The sequence below is a fragment of the Artemia sp. Qi Xiang Cuo genome, chromosome 3 (genome assembly GCF_049724085.1).
Source record: "Artemia sp. Qi Xiang Cuo chromosome 3, ASM4972408v1, whole genome shotgun sequence".
Lineage (NCBI taxonomy): Eukaryota > Metazoa > Arthropoda > Branchiopoda > Anostraca > Artemiidae > Artemia > Artemia sp. Qi Xiang Cuo.
In genome coordinates, this window is record NC_142796.1 from 45,094,763 (window position 1) to 45,107,070 (window position 12,308).

At 34.9% G+C, this 12,308-nt stretch overlaps 1 protein-coding gene across 9 annotated transcripts in view; it reads left to right on the top strand.

Annotated features, from left to right (window-relative positions):
• Positions 1–12,308, top strand: part of LOC148954150 (sorting nexin-29-like) — an 80,857-nt gene that overhangs the window by 50,816 nt on the left and 17,733 nt on the right. For all 9 annotated transcript variants that reach the window (XM_089086949.1, XM_089086947.1, XM_089086946.1 and 6 more), the window contains one exon: positions 10,281–10,446. In XM_089086949.1, the coding sequence (XP_088943075.1) occupies positions 10,281–10,446 (166 nt within the window). The remainder of the gene's footprint in view (positions 1–10,280; positions 10,447–12,308) is intronic.

Consider the following 12,308-nt stretch of genomic DNA (forward strand, 5'->3'; position numbering starts at 1 on the left):
TAAACGAAATTAATTTGGCTTTAAATTAAATTAATATACAAAAAAGCTGTTGTAACGTAAAATTCCGGCTATTTTATGCTGGAATATGGTATTCACTTTAAATAAACATAGTTTGACTTAAAGTCATTTAAAATTCAACACTGTTGACGGTCAATTAAAATTCGACAAATTTAATTTGGCGTATAAAAACCCGTTACAATATAATATACTAGCTATAGCCTGGTGAAATATGTCTTTCTTTTTAAAAGACATATTCTGACTTAAAATCAATTAAAATACAACAAATCTAATTTGATTTATGAAAATTTATTACAAGGTAATATGCTAGGTATCGTTCGCTTAAAAATGGTTTTCACTTTAAATAAACATACTTATAAACATACCTCGTATTTCACTTTAAATAATCAATTAATATTCACAAAGTATAATTCATTTTTTAGTAAGCTAATACTGGGTGATATTTCAGCTACTGACTGGCGAAAACATAATTTTTACTGAAGAAAAAAGCAGTTTGACTTAACGTTAATTAAAATTTAACAAGTTTAATTTAGTATAAAAAAACTAATCCAAGTAATATACTAGCTAAGGTCCGGTGAAATAGAAGTATAATTTAATTCATAATAAGCTAGGATAGGGTAATATTCCAGCTACTGGGTGATGAAAACATGATTTTTGCTTAAAAAAGACGTACCATAGTTAGACGTAATTTCAATTAAAATTCTGCTAGTAATACTTCATGCATAATAAGTGAATAAAATGCAAAAAGTCTAATTTCATATATAATAATCTGTTGCAAGATAATGTACTAGCTATTATCGGGTAAATATGATTTTGACTTTGTATAAATAAAGATTGACATAAAGTCAATTAATATTCAAAATTATAGTTTAATTCATAATAAGCTAATATAGGATAAGCTACCGGCTGGCGAAAACATGATTTTCACTTAAAAAAAGCACTTTCAATAAAATTCAACAAATATAATTTAATTTATAATAAGTTAATATAGGATAATATTCAAAGCTCCTGGCTGTGCGAATACATGATTTTCACTTAAAAAAAAAAGACAAAAAAAAATATAATTAGAGTTTTTTTCAGTTAAAATTCAACAAATATAATTTAATGTATAATACACTAATAAAAAGGAATTTCCAGCTATCGGCTGGCGGAAACATGATTTTAACTTTTAAAAATATTTTCAATCAAGATTCAACAAATGTAATTTCATAGGCAGCGCAATAGCGCTGAGAAAAGAGCGCTGTTGGCACAATGTATTTTGCCAACATCAAAAAGGGCTCATTCATTTGGAAATTAGAATGGCTATTGCTCTTTTTAATAGTCGAAAGTGATTAGAAGGCAACTAACACCCTTTCCACGCCCACCATTTCCCCGAACACATCCAGTCAAAATTTTGAGATAGCCATTTTGTTTTACGTAGTTGATTTTCAGATAGAAATTATGTTTTGAGGAGGACACTCCCCCCAAAGCCCTCAGGGCAAGGGTTGTAAGTTATACCCTGGGGCATACAAAGTTTTTATAGAAAGCTTTGTCATAGAAACTTCAAAAAAGGTTCGCTTAATTGGAAATTCCAAGGGCTAGTGCCCTTTTTAACAGTCAAAAGTAATTGAAAAGAAACTAACTCCCCTCTGATGCCCACCAGTCCCCCGAAACGTGCAGTCACAATTTTTAGTTATCCATATTGTTCAACGTAGCTAAAAGTTCTGGAAATTAGGTCTTTGAGAATGATAACCCCCTCAGAGCCCAGTGAGGAGAGGGTTGTAAGTAATGCCCTGGGGGTAAACAAGGTTTTTATAGAAAGCGTTGTCGTAGAAACTTCAAAAAAGCTCATTTGATAGAAAATTGAAAGGATAGTGCCCTTTTTAATTGTCGAAAGTGGTTAGAGAGCAACTAACCCCCCTCTCACGCTCACCATTTCCCCAAACACATCCAATTTAAATTTTGAGATAGGTATTTTTGTAATGTAGTTGAAAGTTCTGGAAATTATGTCTTTGAGGATGACAAACCCCTCAGGGCAAGGGTTGTAAGCTATACCCTTGGGGCGTATTAGGTTTTATAGAAAGCGCTGTCGTAGAGACTTTAAAAAGGGCTCATTCGATTGGAAATTGAAAGGGCTAGTGCCCTTTTTAATAGTCGAAAGTTATTAGAGAGCAACTAACCCCCCTCTCATGCCCTCCATTTCCCCAAACACATCCAATCAAAATTTTGAGATGGCCATTTTGTTCAACGTAGTTGAAAGTTCTGGAAACAATAAAAAACGTTAGCGTAAAAAGCGAGGCGTTGAGGAGGGGACAGCCCCTTTCATATACGGAATAATTTATGTTCGTTTAAGTTTTAATGTCTCTCCTTACTTTCAGTTAAAAAAACTTGTTTTTTTATTTAATTTTTGAACGTTTTTGAATTAATGGAGGTTTTTATTTTGACTCATCGTACATGAATAATTAAAACAGCATTTGCATATTCAGTTTACTTTCATTTGGTTAAATGGCTTTCTCGAAAGTTCTTTAATTTTATTTATGAACGTTTTTATTAGTAATAAATATACGGAACTTACGAATTAACTTACGCAATGAACTTCAAGATTCACATATTTTTAATAAGTATATTAGAGGTTCATCCCCTAGTCAATAACTCGCTCTTTAGGCTAAAGTTCGAATTTTGTTCCAATTCTTTAAAAACGACCCCTTAATCACAAAGGCCGTTAATTAGAATAAATAGCTCTTATGAAAGTACTAAAAAATCTTTGGCTTAAAGAGCGGGGAATTGACTAGGGGGCGGACTAAATCATATACGTAATAATTTCTGTCCGTTTTAAGTTTTGATGTTGCTCCTTACTTTCAGTTGAAAAACTTTTATATAATTTCTTATCGCTTTTTTATATAATGCTGGGAAATCCGGCGCCCCCTTCATAGCAATGTCTCTTCATCCATGGAAAGATCCTCCCACATAACCCCCGACCAGCCCCCCCACTACAAGAAAAAATCCCCCCTGAAAACGTCTGTATACTTCCCAATAACCAATACTATATATAAACATTGGGTAAAGTTCATAACTTTCAGCCCTTCCCCCGGGTACTTTGGGGGATTAAGTCATACTGAAAGACATAGCTATTATATTTTCGACCATGCTGAACAAAATGTCTATCTCAAAAATTTGATCGGGTGACTTTGGGAGAAAAATGAACGTGGGAGGGGGCCTAGTTGCCCTCCATTTTTTTTTTGTTCACTTAAAAAGGGCACTACAACTTTTAATTTCCGTTTGAATGAGCCTTCCCACGATATTCTAGGACCATTGGGTCGATACGATCACCCCTGAAAAAAAAACAAAAAAACACGCATCCGTGATCTTTCTTCCGGCAAAAAATTCTACATTTTTGCAGATAGGAGCTTGAAACTTCTACAGTAGAGTTCTCTGATACGCTGAATCTGATAGTGTGATTTTCATTAAGTTTCTATAACTTTTAGAGGGTGTTTCCCCCTTTTTTCGAAATTCAGGCAAATTTTCTCAGGAGCGTAACTTTTGAAGAGTAGGACTAAACTTGATGAAACTTATATATTTGAAATCAGCATTAAAATCTGATTCTTTTGACGTATCTATTGGTATCAAAATTCCATTTCTTTTAAGTTTCGGTTACTAATGAGCCGAGTCGCTCCTCACTTACAGTTCTTTACCACGAACTGTTTGAAAAAACGACTTATTTTCAGTTGAAATTCAACATGTTTATAATCTGCTAATATTCCAGCAGCTGGCTGGCGAAAACATGATTCTAAATAAACGTAGTTAGACTTTTTGTTCAACGTAGTTAAAACTTTTAGAAATTAGGTCTTAGAGGATGATAACCCCCTCAGAGCCCTCGGTTCAAGGGTTGTAAGTTATGCCCTGGGGGCATAGAGTGTCTCTGTAAAAATTGTTACTGAATAAAATAACAAAAGGGCTCATTTACAAATTAGAAGGGCGCTTGCCCTTTTAATATTCAGAAGCAATTAGAGAATCACTACAACCCCTCTCACACCCACTATTTCCCCAAAAACATTCCATCAAAATTTTGAGATAGCCATTTTGTTCGACGTAGTTAAAAAGTCCGGAAATTATGTTTTTGAGGATGACCCTCCACCCACAGCCCTCAGGGCAAGGGTTGTAAGTTATGCCCTGGAGGCATATAAGGTTTTTTTTATAGAGAGCGTTGTCGTAGAAACTTCAAAAAGGAATTGGAAAGGAAACGGCTAGTGCCCTTTTTAATAGTCGAAAGTGATTGGATGGTAATTAAACGCCCACTCGCACACACCATTTCCCCGAAAATATCCAATCAAAATTTGTAAATAGTCACTTTGTTCAACGGAGTTAAAGAGTCTGGAAATTATATCTTTGACGATGACAACCCCCTCACAGCCGTCAGGTCAAGGGTTGTAAGTTACGCCTTGGGGCATATAAGGTTTTTCTTATAGAAAACGTTGTCGTAGAAACTTCGAAAAAGGCTCATTCGATTGAAAAGTGAAAAGTGCGTTTTTAAATATTCTAAGGTGATTGGCTGGGAAATAATCCCCTTCTGACGTCCACCGTTTTACTAATCGTATCGAGTAAAAGTTTTTATAGCGAAATTTTCTTCAACGTAGTTGAAAGTTCTGGAAATTATGTCTTTGAGGATGACACCCCCCCCAGCCCTCAGGGAAGGGTTGTAAGTTATGCCGTGGGGGCATATAAGGTTTTCATTGAAACCTTAGTCGTAGAAACTTCAAAAGGGCTTATTTGATTGGAAATTGAAAGGGTTAGTGCCTTTTTTAATAGTTGAAAGTGATTGGAGAGCAATTAACACCCCTTTCACGCCCGCCATTTCCCCAAACACATCCAATCAAAATTTTGAGATAGCCATTTTGTTTAACGTAGTTGAAAGTTCTGGAAATTAGGTCTTAGAGGATGACGACCCCCTCACAGCCCTCATGGCAAGGATTGTAATTTATGTCCTGGGGGCATATAAGGTGTTTATTGAAAAAGTTGTCATAGAAACTCAAAAAGGGCTCTTTCGATTGGAACTTGAAAGGGCTAGTGCCCTTTTTAATAGTCAAAAGGGATTTGAAGGCTTGGCATTTTTATAGTAAAAATTGATGTGGGTACAATGTATTATTATTTTTTTTTCTCTTTTTTTTTGTTTAGACCAGGGCACTTCGTATCGAAGGAGTTGTCTTAAAAACTTCGAAAAGGGCTCATTCGATTGAAAATAGAAAGGGCTAATGCCCTATTTATTATTCAAAAGTGATTGGAGGGCAACTAGTCTCCCACCCACGCCCACCCTTCCATTTACCCATTCTGTTTAAAGACTAAATGTTGCCTTAAGATTAAATCAAAATGCATTGTGTTAATGCTAATTCCCAATAAGGCATATCAGCAGTATGCCAAGAACGACTGAGAGTATTGTGTTCAAACTTTTGGGGCTACTTCTGCTATTAAAATTTAACCAAATCAAAATAGCGTAAGTGTAACCAAGCTATCAAAGAAAGTAAACAGATTTTTTTTTTTTTTTTTGCGAATTGTATCAAGTTTTCTATTTAAGGTCAACTAGAGGAGGTATGAAACTAAATTAAACACTACTATTTGTGCCCAGATTTTTAAAAGGGTTTATGTTGTTAAAAACTGCTGAAAATATTTCGCCAGCATGCAAATAGCAGGCCAAACTATAAAGTTATAAAAAAACGAAATGATTTAAAGAATTATTTTCTTTTTCCCCTGAAAAGACTGTATAAATCGAACAGAACTTAATTTAAAAAACTTTTTCCACAAAATAAGTTTTTCAAAGAAAAGTAAAGAACTTCATTTAACCAAAAATGAGCAAAAATAAAATCAAATAATCTACCAAGCGTGAAACTACCACAAATTAGCATCGATAAATAAATGAAACCCAAAACGAATAGAAATTACAATAAATAGCTGGGTCAAACTCAAAACGAGCAGAAATTAACATGAGTAGGGCTCAAAACCTCTATGCCTTCCCTAGGCCAGAACATAATTTGCACTTTACTGAAAAAACACAAATGAATGTGCAGTGTCAGTTTAATATACATGTACTGATATTTAGTAATTAAAATGATAATATTATATGATTTATTAAATTTATAAAAGTAAAAACATTTATGTTTATTCAGTAAAGTGCAAATTATGTTCTGGAAGATTATGTAATCCAGTGTCTGGAAGATAGCTCTTTTTGAGAAGCTGTCTTAGCCTGATAACTAAAAAAGGTGTAGTCAAGGTTTTGAAAAAAACATATTTTCATCCATATTCACCGCTGTAATTTCATTAAGTTTGATGATGATGATCGATTTAATCCTCCTTCTCAATGGCGTGACAGTTTACTTTAGATAAACACACTGAAATGAAAAGGTTAATTATAGGGACTTATGCCTTGAAATCCTCTGTAGAAATTCAATTGCATTTCATTAAGTTCCTTTCCCATTAGTCCTTATTTTGAAAAGTCTGCCAGTTCTTTTGGATCTGATTGTTCAGTTGTTCAATAAAGTTGAACTCAATTCAATTAAATTTATTCAAATCAAAATAAAACATAACACCAATAATAATAAAGATCCTGGAAGCGAACTTGTTAAGGACCATAACAATAAAAAACTGAAAATGAAGAAAAGAGAAAAAAAAATGAAAAAGAAGAAAAAAGAAAGCGAAAACACGGGTAAATTAAAGCAAATTGATTAAAAATTTAGAGAATTATAATATCAAAGTTTAGTAACATTGTTATACAGCGTGCCAAACCTCGTGGATAGCTCGACACTGGAGGGTATTATATTCCTTTGAAGTATAGATTTATAAATGGGGGATCCTTGGGCGGAGCCAGAGACACACTTGGGGACAATAAAGGAACGGTTGGATGGATGGAGACAGAGGCCTAGTTGGGGAGGAAGATTTTTATGGTAAGCGGAGTAGGCAAGGGATAGATTTAATTTTTTGATAATTTGTTCGAAAGGGATAATACCAAAATCGGAGTACAAGTCCTGGGTGGGATATAGTTGGGGCAGCCGAAAAACTGCTTTGATGGCACGGTTTTGGGCAGGTTTTAATTTATTGATAACTGAAGGGTAAGTGTTGCCCCAAACCGATCCGCAGTATGAGATATATGGGTAAATAAAAGAGTAATAAAGGGTAACAAGGATATCAGGAGGAAGAAAATAATTCACTCGATTAATCATGATTACCTGTCGCAAGATTATGGCTCTAATGTAGGAAACATGTGTTGCAAATGATAGGGAGGAGTCTATGTGGACACCAAGAAACTTGGCAACTTCGACCTGCGGGAGGAGATCGGTGTTGTATTTTAGGCCAAGTGCTTGCTGAGGTTCATTTTTTTTGTAAGGGGTTCGAAATAATACAACCTGACTTTTCTTGCTGTTAATGGCCATGCAGTTAACTAGACACCATTTCTGTACTCTATTCAGAAGGACTTGAGTAGAGGTGACGATGGATGGTAAATTAGGGCCGTTGATGAAAAAGTTGTTATCGTCAGCAAAAAGTACTAGGTGCACTGATGGACCAAGGTATGTAACCAAATCGTTAATATTAAGGAATAAAAGTATTGGACCAAGAACAGAGCCCTGCGGGACGCCCCTCCGGACAGGTAGGGGGTGCGAAGTCACGCCGCTCAGACTCACACTCTGTACTCTACCAGAGAGATAAGACCCGAACCATGAGAAAGGAATTCCACGAATCCTTAAGTTCTTGAATTTACTTAATAAAACACTGTGATCAACCATGTCAAAGGCCTTAGAAAAATCCAGAAATAAGCCCAATACAGTATTTTTAAGGCCAAGTTGGGGACGTATAAACTTTGTGGCGTCGATTAGTGCATGAGCAGTTGAAAATTTGGAACGGAAGCAATATTGATGAGGAGAAATCAACGAATCTGAAGGATGAATCCCAAATAAAAAGGGAGAAAGACGTCGGAAGATAATTCTCTCGAGCACTTTAGATATAACTGGAAGAAGTGAGATTGGACGATAATTACTTATCTCAGGCGGATCGCCTTTTTTATGAATTGGGATAACAATTGCTGATTTAAATATTTCTGGGAAGACTCCATTGATCATAGAAAGGTTTGCTATGTGCACAATGGGTTCACAAACATAGGAAGATGCGGTCCTAAGAAGCTTATTGCTTATACTAAACAATTCAGACGTACTACTATTAGAAAGAGATTTAATGGCTTGAAGTACCTCTTTACTATCAGTTGGAGAAAAAAACATGGATCTGGGATTCTTGCTAGGGTGTACTGACTCGGAGGGAGAACAGGAGTTAGCATTTGGAATATTAGTGAAATAATTAATAAAAGTATCCGGTACAGAAACTGGGTCAATTAATCTGCCAGTGATGTCCTTAAGGTCAATAGGTCCTAAATTCCTTTAATTCTTGAATTTCTTTTTTTTTAATTCCATTTATTGTGGACCAAATTTTTTGCAAGCTCCCTTTGCATTGAGATATTTTTGAATAATAATAATTTGTTTTTGCTTCTAAAGCAAGTTTGATGCATAAGTTTTTGTATTTTTTATTACTAGTTGGGTTAATAACGCTATTGGTCTTGCAAGCTAACTTGTTTAGGTTGTTTTTACGGTATGAAGAGATTATCAGGCTATTGGACATACAAGGGTGTATATGGGTATTTTTTTGGTTTGATTTACGGACTGGAAAGGTTGAACTGATAAGATCACTCAGTCCCTGTGTAAAACTATTTGTGGCTGAATTAACATCCTGACAATCCAAAACCAGTCAAAGGATTTCAAATGATCCGTGAACCGGTTCATATTCACAGTATTATATATTCTATTAGACGTAGGGGTATTAGTTCTAGAGGGTTGAGTAGTTGGTAGGGAGGGTAGGGAGAGATATATTGGAAAGTAGTCTGGCAGATCGGAGAGTATTATTTTGGAGGACGGGTAGTTTCCCAGGGAAGTGGATACAAAAACGTTATCAATTACAGTAGTGGTAAACCTCATAGGATCAACTCTAGTAGGAAAAAGGACTGTGGGAAGAAGACCACTTGAGTTAAATGTTTCAAAGAAGATATCACAATCGTTATTATTGAAGTCCCCAAAAACTATTGCCTTCTTTTGTGGTAAATTAATAAAACTAGAAAAGTCATCAAACAGATTACAGAAGAAAGCTGTCGGAAATGAGGGTGGTTTATAAAACAATGAAAAAATTAAAGAATTGTCGTCAACACTTATGTCTATAATTATTGAATAAATGCATCTAATATTTATAGGTTGCGAGAATAAGGATTCACAGTCTAATAGCCTGGTGAATTTTAGACTTGACCGGATGTAAAGGGAATGCCGCCAGAGGACTTGGCTAATTTTCTTTCAATATGAATAGCTTGGAATCCAGGGAGGGAAAATTCATTAGTATCATCAATTTCTGAAAGCCACATCTCCGTTATTTCAATTATGTTGAAAGGGTAGAAACCGTTAATTAAAATTAAATAGCCCACTTATCCCGTATGCTTCTGATGTTAAAGCAAATTACATTAAGTTTGGTCTCTTCCATTAGCTTACTCAGTTAAATGATCTACCGACAGCCTAAAAAACACTGCAAAAAAATTACAGTTTTACTAAGAGATGCTAAAAAAGATTTTGTGTTCTAGTGATAGGAAAGAACGTCGATAAGAGTGTCGATAAAAAGGTAGCATGCCGGTTGCAGATACTTTGGCTTGGTAAGTTTATGACATCTGTCTTCTTTTAAAGTATGTTATTCATACTTGAACATCGAAACTCATGCACGTATCGAAATATTTTACACAATATTCTTCTGTGGGGGTTGGCTCTTATGGTTTGAATATTTCATTGTCCTGTTTATGAAGAATAGGCTGCTCTGCCTTTCTCATCAGGCTCCTCGCCATGTATTGTAAAGTATTGCCCTTTCTTTTGAAAGCAGTCAAGTTTCTAAGGTAAGGATTAAAAACTAAAATCATCGCTAACGGCATAGCGTATGGCTACTTAATTTAGAAAATAGAAAATTAATGATTAATTTTCAGTAGTATAAAATTAAAGCCGAGACTCTTCTGAAAGTTATAATTAATCAATATTCATTATTTTAAAGAATTGTTTCATGTCAAAATGCAGTCTGCACAAACTACCCCTTGATTAGCTCGAAAGATCTTGGTAGATGAAGTAGGTTAGCTTACTTTAAGATGGTAGGCTTACTGGGGAAAGGATTCTGCTTTCTTTACCCTTTACGTCACATGTACTGTCTCAAATATGTATGCTTTCTTTTAGGGAGAACGAACTGCTGAAAGCCCAACTGAAGAAGTATGTCAGTGCTGTACAAATGCTTCGACGGGACGGTGAACAGGCTCAGGATACTCTTGAAAGATTAAAGGAACTTAATAAAATCCAGTTGCAACAAGCTGAACAGGAAAGCTACGAAGAAAAATTAGTTCAGGTGCTTGACAACTTTGATAGTCATATATAGCCTGGAGGAATTTTAATACATAGGATCTGCCAATGGCAGGTTTTTGGTTTTTTTTATTGCTTGATTCTTGAATGCCAATGTCGTAATTGGACTTGTACACATTTAAAGAAGGAATGTAAACCATAGTAATATGATAAAGAGTCAATGTCAGAGCTGTATATATCAGTGCTGCTCAATTTCTTTCACCAGGAGATGAACAGGTACAGGAAGCTTTTGAAAGATTAAAAAAAGAATAAACCCAGCTGAAACAAACTGAACAGGAAACGTGTAAAGAAAAACAGTTTAGGTGCATAATGCCTTTGATATAGTCTGGAGGAATTTTGATACGATGGATGTGTCTGTCACAGGTTCTTGTCCCTCTTTTATTTTTTCTAGTGGCGTAATTAGCTATCGACAAATTTAAATTAGGGCAATTTCAACCATAGTTCTTAATAAAGAGTCAATGTCAGAACTGTATACGTCAGTGGCAGTCCTGCTCAAATTCTTTGACCTGGAGATGAACAGGTGTAGATGAAAGGCTGAAAAAGCTGAATGAATGCGGATGCAATAAACTGAACTGGCAGGCTATAAAATAACTTTGCACTCGTGAATTTTAACACCTAGGATTTATTAGCAACACCATGCAAGTGTTGCTTAGCAACGACTCTTTCCTTTTTCTGCTAACGTTTATTTTGAGATAAGATGTTTATTTCGCAAAATTTCTATCACAAGCCGCAAATGGCCGAATTTGAATTTAGGGGTTAAAAAAAATTACAAATAGGAAAAAACAAACATTAAACCAAAAAGGTAAAAATAAAGAACAGGTTAAAATACATTAAAAAGACATATTTTAAATTTAAACGGATCAAAAAACTAAGAAAAAAGGGAAAATTAGTGAATGTATCTATACAAAGCATAGGCATCACTGTGTTTTAATTATTTATTTCATTCAAAATCGAGGATTATAAAAGACAAGTGAATAGTTTCAAAAACAGTCCAATTGATCAAATAAAGCGATAATTTGCAAGAAAAGACGACAAACCAGTAGACCTAGAAAAACTCTGGATAGAAAACATCCAATAAAAATAGCGAAGAATAAATAAAACCTCAAGCGTATATTAAAGTCTGGAAAAAATATGAGAATGTCATGGATGGAGAGAATATATACAGATTCACTGTAAATGCTATATATTTTATTCTTAGCTCTTTCCAACAGCTCATTAATTTTAAATCTCAAGACTAATTCACCGTCACTCTTGGGGAAGATAAAATAGGCAGATTTGAATAGATTGGGATGGAGGGGAGCGTTCGCTGCTGTGTTGGTCTTAGGCTGCTAAGTGCTGCTGTGATCTGTTAGTAGAAGTAATAGTTGTATCATCGAACTCAATTTTAAGAATTTCGGTCACTATTAGCAGGAGTTAATCAACAATTCATGACAACAAATCAACAAATAATAACAAACAATAATTCATTTCAAGCCTTATCAACTCATTAGTTATTTACTGATACATCCTTTTTCATTTTTTAGGTTTTATTAGGTTTTGCGTAGAAATTTAATATAAGCATATTCTTTTATGAGAATGAGAGTCAAATTACTCACCCCCCCCCCCGTCGACCCTGACACAAAAACTCTCAGGTTTTACTGCAAACATTATGTAAATAGATGAAAGTTATTAGATAAATGATTATTGTTATTTTAGCATTTCACAAATGATTCGGTCAGCGGCGTGAAGTAGGGGGCGGGGATGGGGCATGTGTCTGTGTTCAGACTTCTTCGGTGGTATTAAAGCAAATTGGAAAGTTGAGTGAAAATTTGTAATATTTAAAATAATGCCAAAAAAAAGGGAATGATG